The sequence below is a fragment of the Megalops cyprinoides genome, chromosome 16 (genome assembly GCF_013368585.1).
Source record: "Megalops cyprinoides isolate fMegCyp1 chromosome 16, fMegCyp1.pri, whole genome shotgun sequence".
Classification (NCBI taxonomy): Eukaryota; Metazoa; Chordata; class Actinopteri; order Elopiformes; family Megalopidae; genus Megalops; species Megalops cyprinoides.
The window spans coordinates 15,082,370-15,103,797 of NC_050598.1; the positions used below are offsets into that span (position 1 = coordinate 15,082,370).

The window sequence follows — 21,428 nt, forward strand, 5'->3', positions numbered from 1 at the left end:
TGCCTCCCACAGACTGTCTCTTAGCAACAGGTCTGCCGCCCCCTGTCGTCGATTTACAAGACAAACGACCATTGTAACTGTTCAAGCAAAATGCCGTTTACAGGTCCTACAGTGGTGTAGTTTCTTTGATTTGTCAGACAGGCCCACAAAAGGATTAATTTGTGGCTAAATTAGCCATTTTCTTATATATACACACTAAACGTGTCTTATTGGTATCGAAAACTGCTTTAGTACTGTAAATTTACATTTTCGTCCTATAACAGACACCCTTTAAGTGTGTAGCCACCTATTGTTCTGTACCGTCTATGAGTCAGAAAAAGGAGAGAAATTCATGGTGGGAGGTTTGGCTGCATGGGAGAATTGTAATGGTGGAGGCGGACAACTATTTGAGATACTTCAATAGGGTATTTTAGGTTTATACAGTATGGGCCAATTGCAACCACCTTAGCAGAGAATTTAAACCTTGGAACTCTGGACCAAGGAACTCTTAGAACTGGAGGCTGTTCCTATTTCTCAAGGTTCAGATAAAATACCGTACCTTGACGGTCAATGCATCTGGCCCAAGAGTTCTTGTCTTGCAGGGAATGACTACAGTGGTGTCAATAAGTCACTTCTCTGTATCAATTGACAGACACTGATGAGACACTGAGTTGTGGTCAGACACAGCTTGTCATATTGTGTTATAATGGATAAATAAAATACCAACAGTCTGAAGGATATATAGCCAATTATGGTTATCAGAAAATATAAGGTATAAAGTATTAACTAACTATTCCAACACCAATTTTTTGTCAAGGGTATTATAAAACTGCAAAATACAATTACAATCTATGTAATTTAATATCTTTAAATAGTGTGACAGACAAATATATCATGCATTTCATTCTGCAGGATTGTATCTAGAACACTGAATATTTATTTAAATTAAAATATTGTAATGTAAATAAATGGTATTTACAATTGAAAGAGTCAGATTTTGCATCCTCTGCACATATCATTATCATTTAATTTGTTGAGCTATTCTATAGGACTACACGAAGCTGAAAAACAAATCAAAATGATATAGCTACCTCCAACGAAATGCAAACAGACAAATCATTTAGGCTAAATAAACATAATCCTACTATAGTGCTGCTGTTGAGGAAGATCAGAGGTGGTACCCAGCTCTCTAGTACACTGCCATACACTACCAGCTAAACGTTTTGAAGCGACATTGCATGCTATCATTTAACAGGACAAGAGAAAACCAGATGATATCAACGGATCAGTTTAAGTTGTATTGCTAGTGATGTTGTTAAAACACCTGCAACATCCAAGTGAATTCAAGACTGTATAGGTTCCATCGGGAACCATGCACACTCCCATGCAGCTTCCAAGCATCTTTTTCGTGCTGCCTCTGCGTACGTTTAGCAATAGGTGGCAGAGACGTGCCTTTTTTAACAAATGACTGCAGTTACCACAATTCAATGTGTCCTGCACATGCCCACAAAATCCACTTTCGGCCACCTTGAATCTATTGTTTTGCTGGCGCTCGAGTGAAAGACTTGTTCATTGGAATCCAAACTGAGAGCCATGGCGGATGAACAAGAGATTATGTGCAAATTAGAAAACATAAAGGAAATAAGGTAACACGCATTATTCTGTTTATTTATAATGTTTGTATCCACTGGGCAACAGAGAAAATAGGAACGTTTTTTTTTGTTGCAGGCAACTTGTAGTGAACTAACGGTGGTCTAGTTAACGTCTTCAAATTTCACCATTCCAGCTAGATACGGATATAAGATAATGTTGGGCATTTGTTTCATTTGATAGGTTTATTTATTGCTTGAAGGTGCTAGCTGGGTAGCTAATCGCCGAATATATAAGGCGCGCACTGACAAACCGGTTTAACGTTATATGCCGCTTGCTAGCTAGGCTACCCACCAGACACTAGCTAGTGTTGAATCCAGATGACTAATGATATCATAAAACCTCGTTAATGTAATTGCCCGAATGAATGAGTTGGGGTATTTCGCTTATTTTAACGGATTAAACCTATTTCTAACTAGCGGCACTTTCTTGCAAGCGGCTAGCTTACTAATGTGTGGCAACATTGCATGGTGGCTAAATGGTAACCACATTTAACAGTTTTTCCCCCCACCTAAAATCCTTGCTTTGTTGTCCGTGTGTGAACTAAAAGAATGATCTACGCTAGAGCCAGTTTAGCGAGACAATTTTACAGCATAAGCTTTCATCGCAGAAACTCGCTAGTTCTTGTTGGCCCTCTAATGAGAAGTTACTGCGGCTATAATCAATTGCTAATTAGTGATCGTTTAGGCTATGTTGCTGCATGTATTTCGCTGATTTGTCAACGCCGTAAATCAATATAATATGCCCCGTAAAATGTTAGGTAAGTATCTTTGGACGAAGTAACACACTTACCTAGGTAGCCATGGTCAAATACTCAAAGATAAATGCCACTTCAAACCACGCGAATTCACAGCGCCTCCAGTATTGAACGAACAAATGAGAAGCGCGCTTCAGGGGGTAAGACGGTTCTGACAGGTCAGAAATTAAGATATTGCAGGGCTTGTGTTTACAGCTGTTTCTCTGTTTAAAGTGGAAGGACACACATACACCGTAGCAAATCTAAGCTAGCTATTTCATTCTACTGCACATAAATGCTCGAAATATTTAAATGAGTTTTGGGATCAATGCTGTTCAGTCAAATCTTGAAGACATCACAACGTGGAGTCAGTATTTCTACACCGACTAGCTCCTGTTTTCCAGAAACAAGACCATTCAGATGGAGAGGATCAAGTCGAGGCTGAAGACCGAGTTTGAAGCTCTGGAGTCGGAGGAAAAGCAGCTGAGAGAGTACAAGCAGGAGATGGACCTGCTGCTCCAGGAGAAGATGGCTCATGTTGAGGAGCTGCGTTTAATCCACGCTGACATCAATGTGGTGTGTATGACTGCACGTAACACTTTAAACGTGTACCAAGGGTATTTTGCTTGTGGCGACAAAGTCATGCTTGCAGTGGAATTTGTTTCCCATCTCCTTCAGAGAGCATGTATGAGCATTTCAGTCAGTCAATCCTATTTTATTTGTTATAGCACATTTTTACAATCAAAAGTTTCACAAAACCCTGAACATGTAGCATAGTGCATTTTCCAGAGGGAATAAAAAAAAAAAAAAAACCTAGAGCCAGTTTGGAAAAAATGGAAGATTATTCCCTGATCCCAGGAAAAAGCAATCAAGAAAATACTGGTAAATAGTGGAACTTTTAATGCTGGGATAACATGTTGTAACAACATTGACATTTTGTTAAGTATTGATATACATCTCCATAGGTTTAGTCAGTTTTAGCATAGGCTTGTAAGTAAGGTTTGTAAGTGTTTGTTGAATCTTATGATGGTTCTGAGAACAACCCTTGGTGTGTTTTAACGGATCCTAACGGATTGTGTTGTAGATGGAGAACACAATCAAGCAGTCGGAGAATGACCTGAACAAGCTCCTGGAGACAACACGGCGCCTCCACGATGAGTACAAGCCCCTGAAGGAGCATGTGGACGCACTGAGGATGGCGCTGGGCTTACAGAGGCTGCCACATCTGAGTGAAGAAGAGGAGAAGCTCTCGCTGGAGTGAGTCTGAGAGCCAACACGCGTCTCTTCAACAGCTCCCCAGATAACATGAGCAGGCCAGCCTCTTGTCATTACATCACGTTATTTATTTGCCTGCCAGGCACCTTCTCCCGAGTGATACAGCTGGATATTTACTGAAGGAGTTCAGGTCAGGGTCTTGTTGAAGGTTACAAGGGCAGTGCTGTGTTCAAGAATCAGATGTGCAGCCTGTTGGTTATGAGTTTGCCTTCTTGACTGCCATAACATATAGTTGCCTTAGTATAATAACATCACTGCGAAACCAGGGCTGTTGATCTATGTAGCAAAGCAAAACAGATATTTGAATCACAACCAGAATGACAGCTCAGTTATAATATTGTAAAATGTATAAAGAAATCCCCCACAGGAATTTTTAAAGTGAGATGAGCGGGCTACTAAACCAAAATATTTACCAGAATTGTCCACCTCACTCAATAATGCCACTTTCTGAAATGCCTCTGGGTCCATGCAGACATCTGATACTAAGTACAACATATCTATACTGGTTCAGAGCTGTCACGTTTCATAGCTAATGAATGCTTTCCTGGCACCTCTTTGTCCAGTTACTTTGAGAAGCAGAAAGCTGAGTGGCAGACAGAACCACCTGAGCAGATGATCCCAGAATCCCTTGCAGCAGCTGCAGCTGCTGCCCAGCAGCTCCAGGTGTCCCGGAAACAAGATGCCCGACAGCCAACCACCTTCCGACAGCAGCCCCCGCCCATGAAGGTGAGCAGTAACACGCACACGCACACAGAAAGGGTGACTTCCTAAGGCTGGAATATAAAGCATAATTTTGGCCCTGAATGAGTTATGAAATCCATCTCGTGTGCTCTCAAATTGCACAACTTTTTAACAGATTTGAGCTTGTAGTATGACAGGTGTTAACGAATGATGATAATTGCTCTCACAAGATCCTGTGAGCTGGGTGTCAGAGGTTTTTTTTGTCCCCAGGATTGTGTTCAGTGTCAGGTTTCACAAGCTAAGCTGACAAGAAGGACTGCCACCAACAAATAGAAAATGACTATTCAGCAACAGTCTTCCAGCAGCTCTTTTTAGCAAGCAGCAGCACTTGAGTAGTGCAAGCATACAGCATAGCAACAAAATGCAAACACAGAGGCAAAGACCGATATTGAAAGGCAGCGGAAGTTGACTTGTAACATAAGCGACTGTAGATATATAACTATCACAACAAACAATTGATGTAAAATATGATGAGAAATAGCTGGGCGGCTAGGTAGAAACCATTGGTGATTTATTTATTAGGTCTGTTTGAACAATTCGTGGGAGACCCATGCCAGATTAGTTAATTTACTGAGCAATCTTACCTGTGCAACATTTTCCCAAAGTTATCCGAATCATGTTATTAGCAGGCGCCAGCTACAAATTCTTAAATCGTTTAGGTGATGGCTGTAGTCCGACCATCTCATTGAAACGTTTTCAGTATGTTTAATGCCTAAACTCACATTTCACATCCCACCAGTGTATCAACAAACACCATCAAATATATCATTTTGTAGTTATTACCAGCTAGCTAAACTCGGTAGCATAAATGTCAATTGTTGATTTGATGTGATGGCAGTGTCTAATCTCTCTCTTGCAATCTTAGCATGTGTTTGTTATTCTTCAGTCAATCTGTATTATATTGAAGTGGTTGTTCTTTGTAACACGACTATGTAATATTTGATTTATGGCACTCGGATTGGTTTTGTAATCATGTTCTGTGTTTTTAGGCATGTCTGTCCTGCCACCAACAAATTCATCGAAACGCCCCAATTTGTCCTCTGTGTAAAGCTAAGAGCCGGTCCCGAAACCCCAAGAAACCCAAAAGGAAACAAGAGGAATGAAATTGTCACTGGTTTTAGGAAGCCCCTCACATTTCTTTTTTTTTTTTCTTCAAGTATGTATTTACATGTCATGTAAGCACAAATTCAAATTTAAGGTAAAATGAAAAAGGGATTCATCATCTTCCTTTTTGATCACATCATGTAAGATACACACACATTAATGTTCATTTGTTGCCTTCAGTGAAATGAGCAAGCTAAGATTCTCCCAAATTAGACACATGAATTTCAGTCTGTAAAGTCTTATAACATTGAACATTTTGCTTAAATGACTAAGATTATCTGTATGCTCAAATGGTCATGTTTAGGTTAGTGGTAAGTATAATATTTAAAAGCAAGGTAAATACTGTATCTGTAAATGATTTGGTAAATGGTTACCAGCCAAGAGACTTGCACTGCTGATATTTGCAGTGCAAAGTCTGACAAATTGTTTTCCTGGTTGCTCAAATATTCAGTAATTTTTGGACTTTGTGTAAATGATCACAGATACAGTCTACAGTTTTTTGTGTTATATGATCTCAGTCTGTCTACTTGTTTAAAGAGAGTGTCTTGTCTTGTGGTTTTGTTATTTGTAATTAAGTGTGTTCTTTGCGTATTGTCTTGTAAAGACTTGTCTTCCAGGTTATCATTGATTAGTCTTAATTTATGAAAGGAAAGCTTTGTAAATTGAGATGAGACATCAGCTGTGTGGTGTTGGTGTAGTAGCATTAATTCATGATCTTAGGATAGATGCAACTCTTATTGGCAATATTGGGCAGTACTTTTAAGTGTGGTAAGGAAGGGCCTGTACTGTAGACTGCTGTCCTCTCCTATAGACTTCCTGTCCTGTCCATGCTGCTTAATTATTGTATTTACAGGAAAATGCTTTAATTTTCAAAATGCATACTTTTAGTATGTATTTGGAAGACAGGGGCAACCAGACAGCTAATTTCAGTTGAATACAGTGAAGTAAATTGCAGTTAAACACAGTATTTGGAAAATGTGTTTTCATTTTGTCTTGTACTGATTATGCAAATAGCTGATGTAATTAGACTCAAATCTATCTTTGCACCTTTGTATCTAGAGTTAACGGTCAGAATTTTTTTCCAGTGAAGTAGTATGGCTTACACCAAAGCTGCTCTTAAAACATGCTTAACATGAAGGATGTTTGACAAATTGTTTTTCAGTCCTCTTTTCTCTGGGAAGTGCAGTGAGTTGTATTGCATTTTTTTAATTTGATGACTATGAAATATTTTGTGTGTAATGCTTAAAGTGTTACAAAAATGTAATTTGTTTCTACAGTACAATGGCAGCTTGATATCATTTAGCATTTTTAAAACATTTATTTTATGTAACTGTATTGTACATAAAGGTGCCATGAAATTCAAACTAACTTTCTGGTTGTTTGTTTTCCTTTATGAATTTTTATATTTGTGTATAGGTATTGCTGGATTAAGTGTATGTTGCAAGTAGTGCTAGAAAAAGTATGAATAGCTTGTTTGAATCTTTTTGCATTAACTCCTATGATGCAGAAAGCTTGAAGGAAGAAAATGAGGGTAATGGATTCATATACAGGAAGTTCACTTTCAAGATAGTCCTGTTTATAATCATGCACATGTATGCCACCATTAATTGTTGTACAACACAAAATCCTGAACGTGCATACAGAAGTGCCCTGTGTTCTTTTTGGCCTTCAAGATCAGCTCGCTCACCCCTAATTCAAATACCAGCTGTCTCATGTAAAATTTAGATGATCCAGGATCAGTTGCTGGTGGCAGAAAATTCTTACAGTAAGAGAGGCTGGTAGTCAAAGCATTAGAGTCCAGTCTGAAAAGCCAACATATGTTTCTTAACTCTACACATTACTGCGTGGATACAGAAACAAAAAACATGTAAACCAATCTCTGTTTTAGTTCATGCCATGTCACCAGCAACCAAATTGCTTTTTACAATGTAAAGGGGATGCTAACTGATCATAACGGTAACCATTTATCTTCAGACCATATTGATCCAAATTTGAACTAAATTTTATGCCTTTTGTGGACACTTGCAAACTCTAGTTTATTGTAAGTGCCGGGCTATGTGATAAGAGGCAGTGATGCAAATGTGAACTAGAAGATCTACAGTTTTTATTTGGTCCATTTCTTGCATATATTTTGACTCGAGGAGGAGTGAATTAATTGATGTCAATGCTGCTGTTATGCCTCTGGTACACTCAACATCTGTGTCACTTCTGATGAGAGCATTGGGGGAGAAAACTGTCACAAAGAATCGCTGTGTTGAAGGTCAACCTCTTACAGGCATTAAGCACTTTCAGTACCCAAGAGGAGATCCCTACCAGGTATGGGCTGGCAGATCAATATGGTTCAGTAGTTTGAACCTGAAGTTTAAACCCTGTCCAAGCATATTCTGTGAAGTGCGATTGATGACATTGTCTTTCACGACTACATGATGGCCTCTGGCTTTCCACAGCCTGCAATATGAGCTGTTCTGGCAGCAGGTCTGCCCCTGCCTTTCAGCAATATTTTCACAGACAAAGATATGTCTGCTGCTGTGTTGGAAAAGGACTGCTGTCAGCAGTCATGATCAAAAAAAGCACGGGATAAAATGAGATTATATTTCATTATTTTTTTTCATTATATTTCATTCATGATAATGATGTTCACACACACACACTTGAATGCTATATATATATATAATGTGTGTGTGTGTGTGTGTTTGTGTGTGTATTAATGTTTGTTAAGCTTGCGTAAGATGATACAACATACTGCTTAAACTAATTTACTGCTTTTGTTTTCCTATCAGTAATTTTAATAGCGGACATGCTTTTGAAAACGTTTTCTACTCTTAATAGAGAATATCTACGCTGAAAACGTTTTTGTGGAGACATTCTGTGCAGTATTTGAACAGAGGATTTATCCAAAGCAATGCGTTTTGGTTTTATGTAATTAATTGTGTTGAGATTTTACACCAGGGGGCGCTATTCCATTGCGTGAAGGATATATGGCTTCGAAAACAAAGTTAGGAAAAACAGATGCATACAGATTATTCCACGCCTTCACTATGGCCAGTTTTAATAAAACGTAGACCGTAAATGGGAACACAATTATATAATAATAATAATATATAATTATATAAACATATATGTAATTTCTTTCTTTTTCTTTTTCTTTCCAGAAAGCATTCAATTCCTCAAGAAAATCAAACTTCAGACTGATTTTTTTTTTCAAAGTATCTAGTGAGAACTAGCCAGTAGATCATAAGCAGACCATTCAGTTCATTCATCTCCAAAGCAACAAAGGAGGAGACACTGGATTGCTGAATAAACAATTAGCATAAACTCCAAGCAAAGCATTACTCAGGAACATCGTAAGATTGTGAGACTCAACACAGGTTGAGAAATATTATATCAATATTGAAGTTAAATCCCTTTCTGATAAACAATGAAATTATCTTTTTGTTGTGTTGATGGATGGAAAAAAATACTGCAGTGCAGTCTGTTCTATGCATCTCAAAATATATCCTGCCTGAATTAATTTTGTTTAGTTCCTGACGTTGAAAATATTGAACCACATTATGAATTATACTTAGTTGCCTGCCACTGCTGTCCAAACATTGTGCATATGTAAATAGGTGTATAAGGAAAGGTAACATTTATATTTATGTATAATGTATGTGTAATGTGCTTAATTAGAGATGGTATATATATATATATATATATATATATATATAAAGAGACCTGTAAGGTACATAAAAAGTTTTTTGAGTGCATATTTTGAATGTGGAATATGGTTCAAATTTTAACTAATACTGAGCTAATAATAAAACAAAATAAGATCATCATGCTGTGAACATATCCTTAAAATGAAGGTAATAGAAGATACGTGCAAACAATGTCTTTCTTGTTATCTCTTATGTAAAATGATGATCTGTCAAAGGTTTATTCCCATTTCCTAGGCATAGGAAGGCATATTGAGGCATAGCCATTAATGGAAAATACTGTTAAAGAAAATAAACCAATCTGGTTATGGTTTGAAGTGGTTAAGAGGTTAGAATGAGATTATTCAGTAATTCATCAGTTTCTAAAATGGGACCCGGTGATACTTCATCGATAGGACTTTGCAACAAAGTGCTGAACAGTTCAATCCATTGCAGCTCTGCTCCAACATGTAAGAATGAGGCTTAAGTGAGGAAACTGTATTACAATCTGTAATCTTGACCCCAGAGAAATCTCACCTACTGCTGACAGTGGCCTTTGAACACCGGGGATTATGGGATGGCATACATTTAAATCAAGATGATTTAATGAAATGCAGGAAACAAGAGATGGGTTTAGGATGAGGCCCATAACAGATGTTGTAAATGGGTTCACAGTCTGTTACTATACCTGAGTGCGCTGCAAGCCCCCTTAGAGTGTAATAGATGAATATGAATTTCACATGCAGTTTTCATCACACAATATGAAAACTGCATTTTTTCTGGGCAAAGCCTTATATTTTCATTCAAAAGAACACTTAGATGTGTTTTTTTTTTTCTGCTCAACTCAGGCTCGACCACAAAAAGCCTCAAAAGGCCGCCAGCCTCAGAAACACTATAGGGGGCCCCAGTCATTGTCCAGCAGGGCAGCCAAAACACTGCCAGGGGCCATTTGTTTTTGCATTGACCTGTTACATCCAAGCCATGAAAGCTGACTGTTCATCAGACACCCTGCGTCACAGACAAACAGGTGCAGGCCCTGCTGGATTAGCACCTACCTCTCCCTTGTTTATTTCCTCTGTTCTGAACCACCTGAGAGGTGTCAATGATTGCAGGAATCGCACATGTTTACATACTGGGTAGGATTAACTGCTTCATGGTGCTGGGTTGTCGGTCGTCTGGCTAGCTGCATATCTACTGACAGATTTATTGGTTGTGGGTGGTAATGTATTTAAATAAAGGGTTCTGCCCTTTGTTATGCTCAGCCCCTTTTGGCTGTCGGCTGGGTTTACCCTTCCAGATTGGCAGGGGCAAGTGAGACACCTTCCCCGTGATGGATGGTCTCTGCGGTAATTAATGGGTCGAACGGTTCCACGGTACTCTGGCCTGACCTTCAACTCTGCTTTGCCACAGCTCACAGTAATGACAAGTGCCTGTAGGGGGCGGGGGGGGAATTCAGCTAGCAGGTGTCTTGAATCAGGAATCCACGGATGGTTCAACGGATGCATTTCAGTAGTACTGGAAGTGTAGAATCTTCTGCTAGTTTTATTTCTGTGCAGTTCTACACAAATAAGGTTGTAATGCTCGACAGATGTGAAATGTCAGGTTATTTTTTTGTTGGGTAGACAGCACCAAACCTGTGTAAACAACCTGTTACTGAATTCACAGCACTGCCTGGAATCACTTTTCTGTTCAGCCCAGTGGGAAAGGCACAGAGCAGGAAAGCTCAAAGCAGCAGCTCAATGGGGATGGTGCAAAAACAAGTTGCAGGAAACAAGGAGACCATCAACACCATCTGGATGCCGTTTCATTCTATAAATGTGTATCACTATCAACCATCCACACTTGTGTGACTTAAAATGTTATCAACAACAAATTAGGCCATGTTATTTATTATCAAATTAAGAAAAATAACATGATAGGAGTTAGAAGGAAACATCATTCACAAAGTTCTGTGGCAATGGCCCTGTGTCCTTGTGTGTATTTTATTGCATTACATTATTGGCATTTAGCAGATGCTCTTATCCAGAAAGACATACATAGGTTACAATTTTTTGCATGCTACTCATTTATGCAGCTGAATATTTACTAAGGGAATTCTGGGTTAAGTACCTTGCCCAAGGGTACAACAGCAGTGTCCGAGCAGGGAATCAAACCCGCAACCTTTTGGTTACAAGTTCAGCTCCTTACCACTATGCTACACTGTTGCCCCCCTCTTAGAATGTTGTAATGTGATTGGTGGGACATGGAGGGAGTATAAAGATATTCCATATGACCCCACCCCCCTGTAAATGACTTTAAATTGTAGAGTTTCAGTGAACTGAGAATACCTCTGCTTTTTTATCTGCCATTGTTAGTTTGATGTACTGTAAGTGTAACATAGTTCAGGCAATTGCGAAGGCCATAAAACTCCAGAAGGTAGCATGTCCTTGCACTTCCCTTCGCTAGGAGACCATCCATCTCTTTGCCTGACAAATATCCCTCTTTAGCGAGTGCCTGCTCTGTGCATTGCTATTATGTTATTGATGGCCAGTTGACAGGGCGAGGTGTTTACAAGGAGACAGCTACTTGGAAGCATAACCCTATTTAGCAGATTAAAATACATAATTCAGAGTGGCGCTGGCATTTTTAGGTCCGCCATATAATCATCTTCTTTCATTAGCACGGGGGGGTGTCACAGCTGGCTGCAGCACGGACCAGCAAACTATTGCGACACAAATAAAAGACCTACTTTACCAAGAGGACTGAGTCCCAGAAGGATTGTTGGGCAGGGAAACCACAAAGTTAAATCAAATGAAACTGGAGCACAAACAAAATAACAGAAAAATAAAACATAACTATGTTTTCTGTTGTTCTGCATTAGAAGAGGATTTGGGGGGTTTTCACAAACCATTTGCCATTCTGTTATCTCTTTTCATGCCCTCGTTCATCATTCGTTCAGTCATCCTGTCAGCCTGCTGAAGGGACTGTCTGCATGATTTTTTCTCATTATGGTGATGCCTGGTTGACTTCCACCAGCTGTTTCATCACATTCACCGCAAATGTGTTCATCAATTAGTGCCACACACAATCCCCTCAGTCTCTCAAAGAGCAGCAGTGAAAAAAATGCCATCAATTTGGATGAGGAATTGTCTGCTGTTTCACATGGCAGAATTTTGCTGCATGGTCTTCTAACAGACAATACAGTGCCTACCATGATCTAAGAGTTCACAAAGTAGTCACAGGAAGTAGTTTGGCCTCAGTATGATGTCACCATTTTGGGTATGGTGGCACCATACTGAGGGCAAAGGGCTGCTGTTGTTGTGGTTATTTCATTCCCCAACAGCTACATCTGTCTTTTTGTGTCAGAAACTCCTAAGAAAGATGTTAGCTGAAACCACCATGAGCATGCTTTGCATGTGGTAGTAGAATCGCTGGGGTTAGCATACACACAATAATGCAGTTGAAAAACTATAGTTGAATAGTTGAGAAACTATTTCTGAATGGGAGTAGAAAATATATTACTTTACATATGAGTTCCACAAACTCTCAGACAGATCTGATACACAACATATCTGCTGACAGTTCACTTTCTGTACATAAGCGCTGCCTAATGGGAACATGCCACTGATGGGCTTTTGCCCCAGTGAAGCAGGTAACAAGGAGGGAGCCATAAGAGGCACTTATCTGAACTGTGAATAGTGACAGAGCCTTTGCTACATCAGCTCTGACCTTGGATGGAAGCTGACACAAGATATGTATGGCAGGTGGAGTTTAAGGGTAGAATGTGCCAAAAATTGAAGAAAAAGTAAACCCAAAGGGATATGTCAATCCTCTGTCTCCACTGGACCTGTCCTAAGTGTTCAACTCGTCACTTCACATTCAGCCACGTCTGTAGAGATGTGGCATTTCCCTTACCTTCACCAATTACTTCAGCCACAGCTCTTTGCCATATTCCTACAATATATTCCTTCACCTTCATGTTTTGGACTTTGGCAACTGCCACAGAAATACTCTCCTTTTTTAATTTGGAAAATTAAAAACTACGTTGCCTTCAGGGGTGGTTGCATCAACGTATGCAAATTTTAATTTTGAATTATGTTGCATTGTTCTTTCTCCATGCATAACATGTTGTACAGTTTTGAAAGCTTTTTTAATTGCTGAATTTTCATTATCCCACTTTGAAATAGCATATATAAGCATTCCAAAAGTTTACAGAAATATTGAAAAAAACAAAGGTATGTAGTTATGAGCAGGCAAGAAATCTATAAATCTGTAAGTTCAGTATGACAGCATCTCCTGAGAAATTGAAAGTCATTCAACTGTACAATAAGTACAAAAACATGTTGCTTCATAATGCCTTACTTTTCATAACTTATACGAAATGGGGCAGTTAAACAAATTAGATGCCAACACATTGAGGTAATGTGCTTGTAGACTGGGGGGAAAACACATGCTTCATATGTTAATCAGCGTGGGATGTTTGGCACCGTAGGGCCCGTTTTTCACAACATGGCATTACCGGAGGCAAAACCATATAAGATGGATAGGGTACAGGGCCGTCCGGCTTCATAATTCTTATCAGCCTGTCTTATTGATATTAGCCCTCACATGATGAATAGCAGGCCACAATCAGATGTACTGCAGTACCAAGGAGCTCTGCGCAGAGGTGATGTATCCTCCCTGCCTCTTGCAGCTCTTTTTGTGCAGAGGAATATTGATAAAAAAGGGCTGTTTCCAGCACAATGAGCCCGGGGCGCACACGTCCAGCGTGTCAGAGTTTATCCGCAAGCTCATTACTCTTCCGCGCTGGAGCCCCGCCATCCATCTGCAACGGCTCACTGCAGCCACTTATCCGGACGAGGCCACACCCCGCCTGCCTCTTAAAATCCTCCCTTACAGATTTCTCCAGCTCTTTCATTATGTTTCCAGCCATAGGACAGCAGCAGAGGGTTTAAAATGGGGTCAGCGAGGAAGGCAGGGAGCAGGCAGGACACAGTCACTGACCATGAGCTGGGTAATCAATCCCAGGCTACCTGTGAGACACCTGCGTTAAGGAGGGCGGTGAGACCCTTAATGTGGTATCAGGGCCATGAAAAACTGCTGCTGTCTGTTTCAGTCCATAATGTAAAATTATAGTTTCCTCAGTTGGGTCTTTAAAGAGACAATGTCTTGAGTTGGGTCTTTAAAGAGACAATGTCTTGAGTCCTTTTGTAAAGAGAAGTGAGGAATTGGATGCTGCAATAACAGTAAAATGGCTAATATGGACAACACTTTTCATTTGTCTGTTCCTTAATTTTGTGCTGCAAGCTTTACTCATGATCAGACTCCAGTCTTCTGACAGCAGAAAATGACGACAGTGGTCTTCTAATCTCTGATCTCTAGTTCTGTAAATCTGTACTAACAGGACGAATCATAACTTGATTTGACTTTGACTTTAATCTCTTTGTGTAAGAAGCACCTCTTCAATTAGGCTCCCACGCTGAAATGTCGAACAGTCAGAGAGAGCATGTGCTAAGAATTTTTAAATTGATTCTCAAAGTTTCTCAGAAAAATGAAAACACCTCACTTTTACAAGCAGCCACATTTTCACGGTACTTACAGTTACTGTCATGTACAATCCTTAATATTCCCTGTACTCTCATAGTAATGCATTCAATGTGAGGATGGAATCAAAAAGCAAAGAACAGTCATCACCTCAAGTTCATTCTCCTGGGAGTAAAAGTGAATCGCTTCAACTCCACTGTATTGCCATGACCAGCAATAAGCATGATCAACACAATATTAGTATTATAAAAAGGTACACGCATACTAACCCATACTACCCCTAAGCCTACTCCTAGCCTACTAAATAAGCCTAACCCTAACCCTAACCTACTACTAAGCCTACTAACCCTGGACAGTGGAGGATTGGGAAAACATTGCCTGGTCCAATAAAGTCTAGTTCCTGCCGTTTCACACTGATGGGAGGACCAGGATATGGTGGAAATACATGAGTCCATGGATCCATGCTGTATGGTATCAACAATGCAGGCTGGTGGTGGCAGTGCAATGGTGCGGTGTGTTTTGCACACATTGGGTTCCTTGATATGAATACAACAAAGTTTGAGTGACACAGGATATCTGACGTTTGTTGCCAATCAGGTGCAACCCTTCATTGCAGCAGTGTATCCATCTGCAATTGGACTTTTTCAGCAGGATAATGCTCCAAGCCATAAGGGTAGGATTATCCAGGAATGGTTCCCAGAAAATACCAGTGCATTCAACTTACTGAAGTGACCTCCTCACTTGAGATCATCAGATCTCAATCCAATCAGGCATCTGTAGGATGAGGTACAGTAGAGATTCACTACCAGCCAATTTGCAACATGGACATGATATGTTTCCATGTATTATTAGAAACCACTGAAATATTATTAATCATTTGATTATCTTTGACAAAAAATATCAAATGTCAATAGCCAGAATAGTTCGTGCATAGAAACACCTTCCATTGTATGTTGAATTTTGTTTAAATTTGTTTCCTTTGAATATTCATATTTGCAGGGTTTTCAGTAAATACTTCTCAATTCCTGCCATCTTCTTTCTTCACAACAGATACTTCTAAAAATGGCTAGTGAAAGCCTCCTCTCAAGCAGTTTCAAGAGATTTACAAAACATTCTGTGAGCACTTTTGTAAATTATAGCTTGACAGAATGAATAACTTGTATTCTTTAACTGCTATGATGCAGAGAAAAACAAATTAGAGCCATTTTTCTTCATTTACATTGTAATTTTGAGGAACACTGCATCCATGATTATTCCTGTTCACTTCCCTTCTCATTTGTTGTGTCATTATAGTGTATAAGCTATTGTGTGTGTGTGTGTGTGTGTGTGTGTGTGTGTATGTGTGTGTGTGTCTACTTTTGTGTTTGTCACACACATGTGTAAAATCATTGAACCAAATTTTACTTTTTGGTGCCAACAAAGCCAGAAATGAAGAAAAATTGTTTTATTATAATTACTGGGTGATTTTTTAAATTCACATATCCTTATCATTTCATTTTATCTTTGCAAACAAACTGCCAAAGAGAGATAGGAGGTGACTTTGAAGCCTGCGCCAATCCATCTGTCTGCTAGTCACACTGGCAGCACTGTCCCAACACTGATTCGTATCAGCTCAAAGTGGTTCTCATTTCAAACTTCTCAAGTTTTTTTTTTTTTAAACTATTTGGTATTTAGATTTTCCCAGATAAAAAATGTATCACAAAGTCACATCTACAAATCCTCAACACCACTTCTTTTTCAGAAATGGCCGTAAATTGCAGACTGTTGCATTAACATTACATGGAAAGTTTTGGAATTCCCATGCACTCCCTATCACAAAGGGTATTACAGCCAGCTGCCAGTGACACATTTTAGCTACTCAAATGTATATGTATGTAAATTAAATATTGCTTAGCGTGTGAATGAAACAATCCTGACACTAACAGCTATCAAATATTCTTCTCAAAATAAAAGCTTCTGTGCAAAGCCCTGGATGATGCTCCATCACCTGCACACAACCATAGGCTTGTGTATAATTAACAGCTGTTTATTATTTTTCTCTTATTTTTCCCAGCTGTTGAAACCTCAGTATCAGCACAGGTCAAGGCTAATAACCAGCCATTCTGATTAGCTTTGGCAGGTGATGAATCATACCCCACACCCTTGCATATCATGTACCTTGTTTGTACTTTCATTTCAATTTGAAGTAAAAGCTCTTCAAAGGTCAACCCCCTTCAGTAGAGCGTGTTCCAATATTCTGCAATAAACCATTATGCCTGACATTTCTGGAACCACAAAGAAACATAAGTAGCAAAGGCCATGGTGCAAAGGTTGAATGAGCATTCCCCTCATATTAGCTTGGTACAATGGGTCAATGTCACACCTGAACATTCAAGAGTCTGAGAAAGTGTGTGTCTGAAATGCCGACATGAATTTTAAAAAAAGCATGGATTGTTATGAGAAGTTAGGAGAAATTGCACTTACCCCCAAAAGTAAAGGTAAATTAAGCATGCTGCTGACTCTGTCTTGGCAAAGCTATCATTACAGCTATCGACCATACATTGAGTCTCTTTGGACCGTAATTCTTCAGTTCTTCAGTGTGTGACATTAGGGTCCAGAATTATCAGAAAGATGTTGGAAAACATGGAAGCCTTCTGGGTTCATGCTACAGTTCCTATCATCCTAAGTGGATAAGCGGCTCTTAAGTTCCTGGTCATGGAGATGTAATGGAAACCAAGAGGCATTCCCAGAAAAAAGGGGACTTCTGTGCCTTGTGACATATGTTGGTCTTAGGCAGTGGGAATGTACACAGAATGAAAATACAGGTGACCTTTTTATTCACAGGGGCATATTGAAGAGTTTACTTCAAATAGGCAAATCTGTCAATATTGTACTCTGCTGGGGCAACATCATTTTGGGTATTAAAAACAATACAACGTTGCAACGAACAAGGGCTTGTTATAATGATTTGTACATTCTAAGTAATAACTGAATGGGGATAGAGCTACCTCATTTTCAAAATCAAAATGATGAATTTCTAGGGTTTCCCATACTGTGTTCCTGAACGTCAAAATTTAAAGTGGAGTTAAAGTCAGCATAGCATAGCTCAAGTGGAACTGGGTTTTTCTTCAGAAGGTTGCAGGTTTTAGTCCCTGGTAGGGCACTGCTATTGTTTATGTGAGAATAGGTTCAATTACAATCCTACTGTGTACATGGAAACAAACTTATTTGTGCCCTAAGACTCTGCCAGTCAAATGGATGTCCCCCTTTCTGGACAAATTACATGTGGCAAAATTATTAATTACAAAAAATTAGTAATATTTATTATATTTAATAGTTCATCCCTTTGCTTCCTTTCAAGTGTTAAGCAATTTTTTTGACTCAAACTGCAGGAAAAAAACAGCACGCAGGTTAGAATTCATAGAGCCAACTATATCTGAAACTGTCATGAGAAAACCAGTGTACTTAATTTTATAACTGTGGTGTACTTACAAGTGGTACCTGCAAATTGAATATAAATTATCCTTTAAAAGGAGAGAGCATTGTGTATGCCAGAAAAACAATGTTTACCACCAATTAGGGGAGCTGTTGAGAAGACCTCGTTATAACATTTATTGTTATGAGATGAGGGCACAAGTCCCTAGATATTAAGATGAAAAGAGCATCATTCTTGCCTTCTAATGTGTGTGGTGAGCTTTTGACCCCCAAGCTAACAGCTGTACCACCAGGCTGCCAACGAGCAATGGTTGGTATCTTTGAAAATCATAAAAGAACAGGAAGGAGAATATTTTTCGTCATTAAATTCCAACACAGTTGGCATATTCTCCTTTAATTAAATCCACCGAGGGAGCGCTCTTTTCTTCTCTCTTTCAGCTTCAGAGGCTGGAGAAATGGGCATGCTTGTTTTCCTCGACTGACGGGAGGGCTTGGCTAAAAGCGGAAAATGTGTCAGCAGATCAAACGTTAAAGTTTACTCCACAAGCCAGCTCTCCATTGCATACAGAGCTCTCTGAAGGTTGGAGTAAAGTACCTTTGAAAAAAAAAGAGTCATCTGGGAGAGGTATGTTTATTGACTATAGCTATTTCAACTTCATAATTTATCTGTAGGACCAGCGGTGGGATATATATTTAAAGAATATGTATTGACTTTTAGTCATGGTTCTGATTTCGTGAATTGAGGTTTTTGGTTCCCTACTCTTGGAATGGACCCCTGAGATTTTGTGAATCTGTGTGCTTCTTTAGAGTAACTATGGCCTTGTGCATGTGGAGGTTAAAGCTTGTACTCGTGTATTCACACTCATGCTATGTTTGTACATACTCACACACACACACAAACACAGTGTTGGGGGGGGGGGGTGTTCTCTGTGTCAGTCAGTATTTGTTTTTGACAAAGTGATTCTCTTGTGTGAACATTGATGCTGTTGTTGCTGGTTTTCTGGCTGTATCTGCAGATAATGACCACAACACCTGCAAAATCAGCCAATCAACACATACAATGATTGTTGGCTTGAAGGGTAGTGCTCAAGCATTTGGTTTGATGTTCAGAAAATGACATCATGTGCATTTGCATATTTTCCAGCTAGCTCCATTCTGTTCAGCCTCTGAGGTTTTCCAGATGCTTCCCCATACAGAATTAGCACTGAAACATTGCAAAGGTACCAACTGGGTTTTGACACATGCTTTTAATGGGTAAACATACGCTCAAATTTGGACTGTTTTGTAAGAAAAAAAAGATGTTATGAGGAAAATATATGAGTGTTTTAGAGTAGAATGAAGTTTGTTTCCTTTTTGAATTATATGTTTCTGCTGTTATGTGAAGCCTATAAGCCGAGATGTGAACAAACATTTTGCACACTGTAACTATATACATGAACAAAAGAACATAGACAACCAATGCTGCTGCTGTTTCTTGCTACCAGGTAAACTCTAGCATTATCAGACAAGCATTCAAATTTATTTGATAAAAACAAAGATGTCACAGAATGCTTCGCAGAGCACATTTTCCTGAGGTCAGCGGATGGTGGATGCAAGTGTGCGTGGCGCGGACATGTCCTCTGTTATTTTAAGCAAATATGTGCTTTATTTTTCAAGAATTACCCATGCATTAAATTCATCAATTGTGATAATGACTTACTGTGTACTAATTAATCTCAGCAAGAGTAGTTTTCGCTTTACATAGTATATGTGATTGCAGATATTATTATTATTAGTTATTTTACTACTGCACTTCCTGAACATATTCTGAACATAATAGAGCATCCACAAAAAAAAAAAAAACTTGATGAACAAGTGCAGAGAAAGGTGTTTTCATATTTATTGCTGTTGTCTTGTGTTTTCGAAAACCTTGAGTCAGACAGAATTGACTCTTGCCGTGGCAGGATGGAGGCTGAGCTACAGCAATCAGCTCCTCTAATTAAAAGGCTCTTCCAGAAACCTTAACTGTTTTGATACTGTTATCGGAGCTGCGCCTTTTAAAAAATACAAAATGGAATATACTTTTCTACCCAGATCTGTTCTTGGATATGCCCTTGGATTGACTTTAATACCTAGACCCTTATGTTTTTTGTTGGGGCTAGCGTGCTCTCTGTGATGCTGTGATGCTCAATGTCTGTTGAATATAGCAGAAATTGAACTTAATCGTTCATTGGCTTATGTGGACTACGGAGATGCCTAATTATTTAGTCTTTAGACTTTGTGACCTTTCCAGAAGATATTAGCCATTCCACACAGTGTCAACCAAGTTGTTTGAAAAAGACATTAATGAACATAATAGTCCACGATGGGGAGCGTTTGTACTGATGCTGTTCTTCAAATGTTTGTTGACATACTTATGTACCAATTGAGAGACTCGGCCGCTTCTCCACAACTTTAATAATGGAGAGGAAAAAAGGGGGAGCCTTAAGGCCAGCCAATTATCTAGCAATCCAACCAATTTTCAAATGCAGTGGAAACCCCCCCACCCAGCAGCCCTGAACCCCTGAAACGGCTTTGTTACACTTTGAACCGACCTGACAGCAAAGAGTTGCCAGTGTGTCAGGCACACGAGGTTCCCTCATCTTTAAAGACGGCGTCTTTGAAATTTGCACAGCGCCTCTGTGAGGTGGCTGTCATTTCCTCCGTAGCTCACGGCCTTTAATTAGACTTCGCTTTATTTGATGTGTCGGCTGTGTCGGGGCGGCAGAAAAGCATATTTTTAGAAATGTCATCTCAATGATGTAACTGCATGAAATGCGAGTGCTTGAGAAGTCAATGATCCATAACCTCATTTTTAAAACATTACAGCACGTTGACGAGTCCTTTATTTTCAGTCCCTTTGTTTCTGAATGTGTTTCAGTGTGTGAAAACTGGCTTTTCTTTTAATTGGAAATACAAACATTAAAGCGACCCTTCAACAAAGGATTATGAAAAATGCACCCCACCTGTAATCAGTGAAAAAATATCTTATACAAACATAAATTATACAAGAACACAGGTTACAGTTGCTGCAGCATTTTTCCTGTTGGAAAACATTTACGCTCCGCAAACCCCACTTTTTCTGTTCATGTGTCTTTTTTTCGAAAATTGCCATTAGAATGATCAATGCTGCTGATCTAGTGCAATGTTGCAAGTTGTTGTAACAAATACAACTGATGCTGATACATGTCCATGCTAATTAAAACTTGTAATTTAATTGATGTAAAACAACTGTTGGCAGCACCACACCAAGTGGAGGACTTACTCATCACTATTTATTTTCAGGCTGGCAAATGGTGACAAAACCTGAAGTT

The 21,428-nt window shown here is 39.3% G+C and overlaps 1 protein-coding gene across 1 annotated transcript; it reads left to right on the top strand.

Moving 5' to 3' along the window:
• Positions 1-1,512: 1,512 nt before the first annotated feature.
• Positions 1,513-6,693, top strand: LOC118791368 (zinc finger C4H2 domain-containing protein-like). The gene is made up of 5 exons (XM_036548712.1): positions 1,513-1,625; positions 2,770-2,941; positions 3,450-3,622; positions 4,204-4,366; positions 5,371-6,693. Exons 1-5 carry the CDS (start codon positions 1,573-1,575, stop codon positions 5,482-5,484), a joined length of 675 nt encoding a protein of 224 aa, XP_036404605.1. The 5' UTR covers positions 1,513-1,572; the 3' UTR covers positions 5,485-6,693.
• The last annotated feature ends 14,735 nt before the right edge of the window (positions 6,694-21,428 follow it).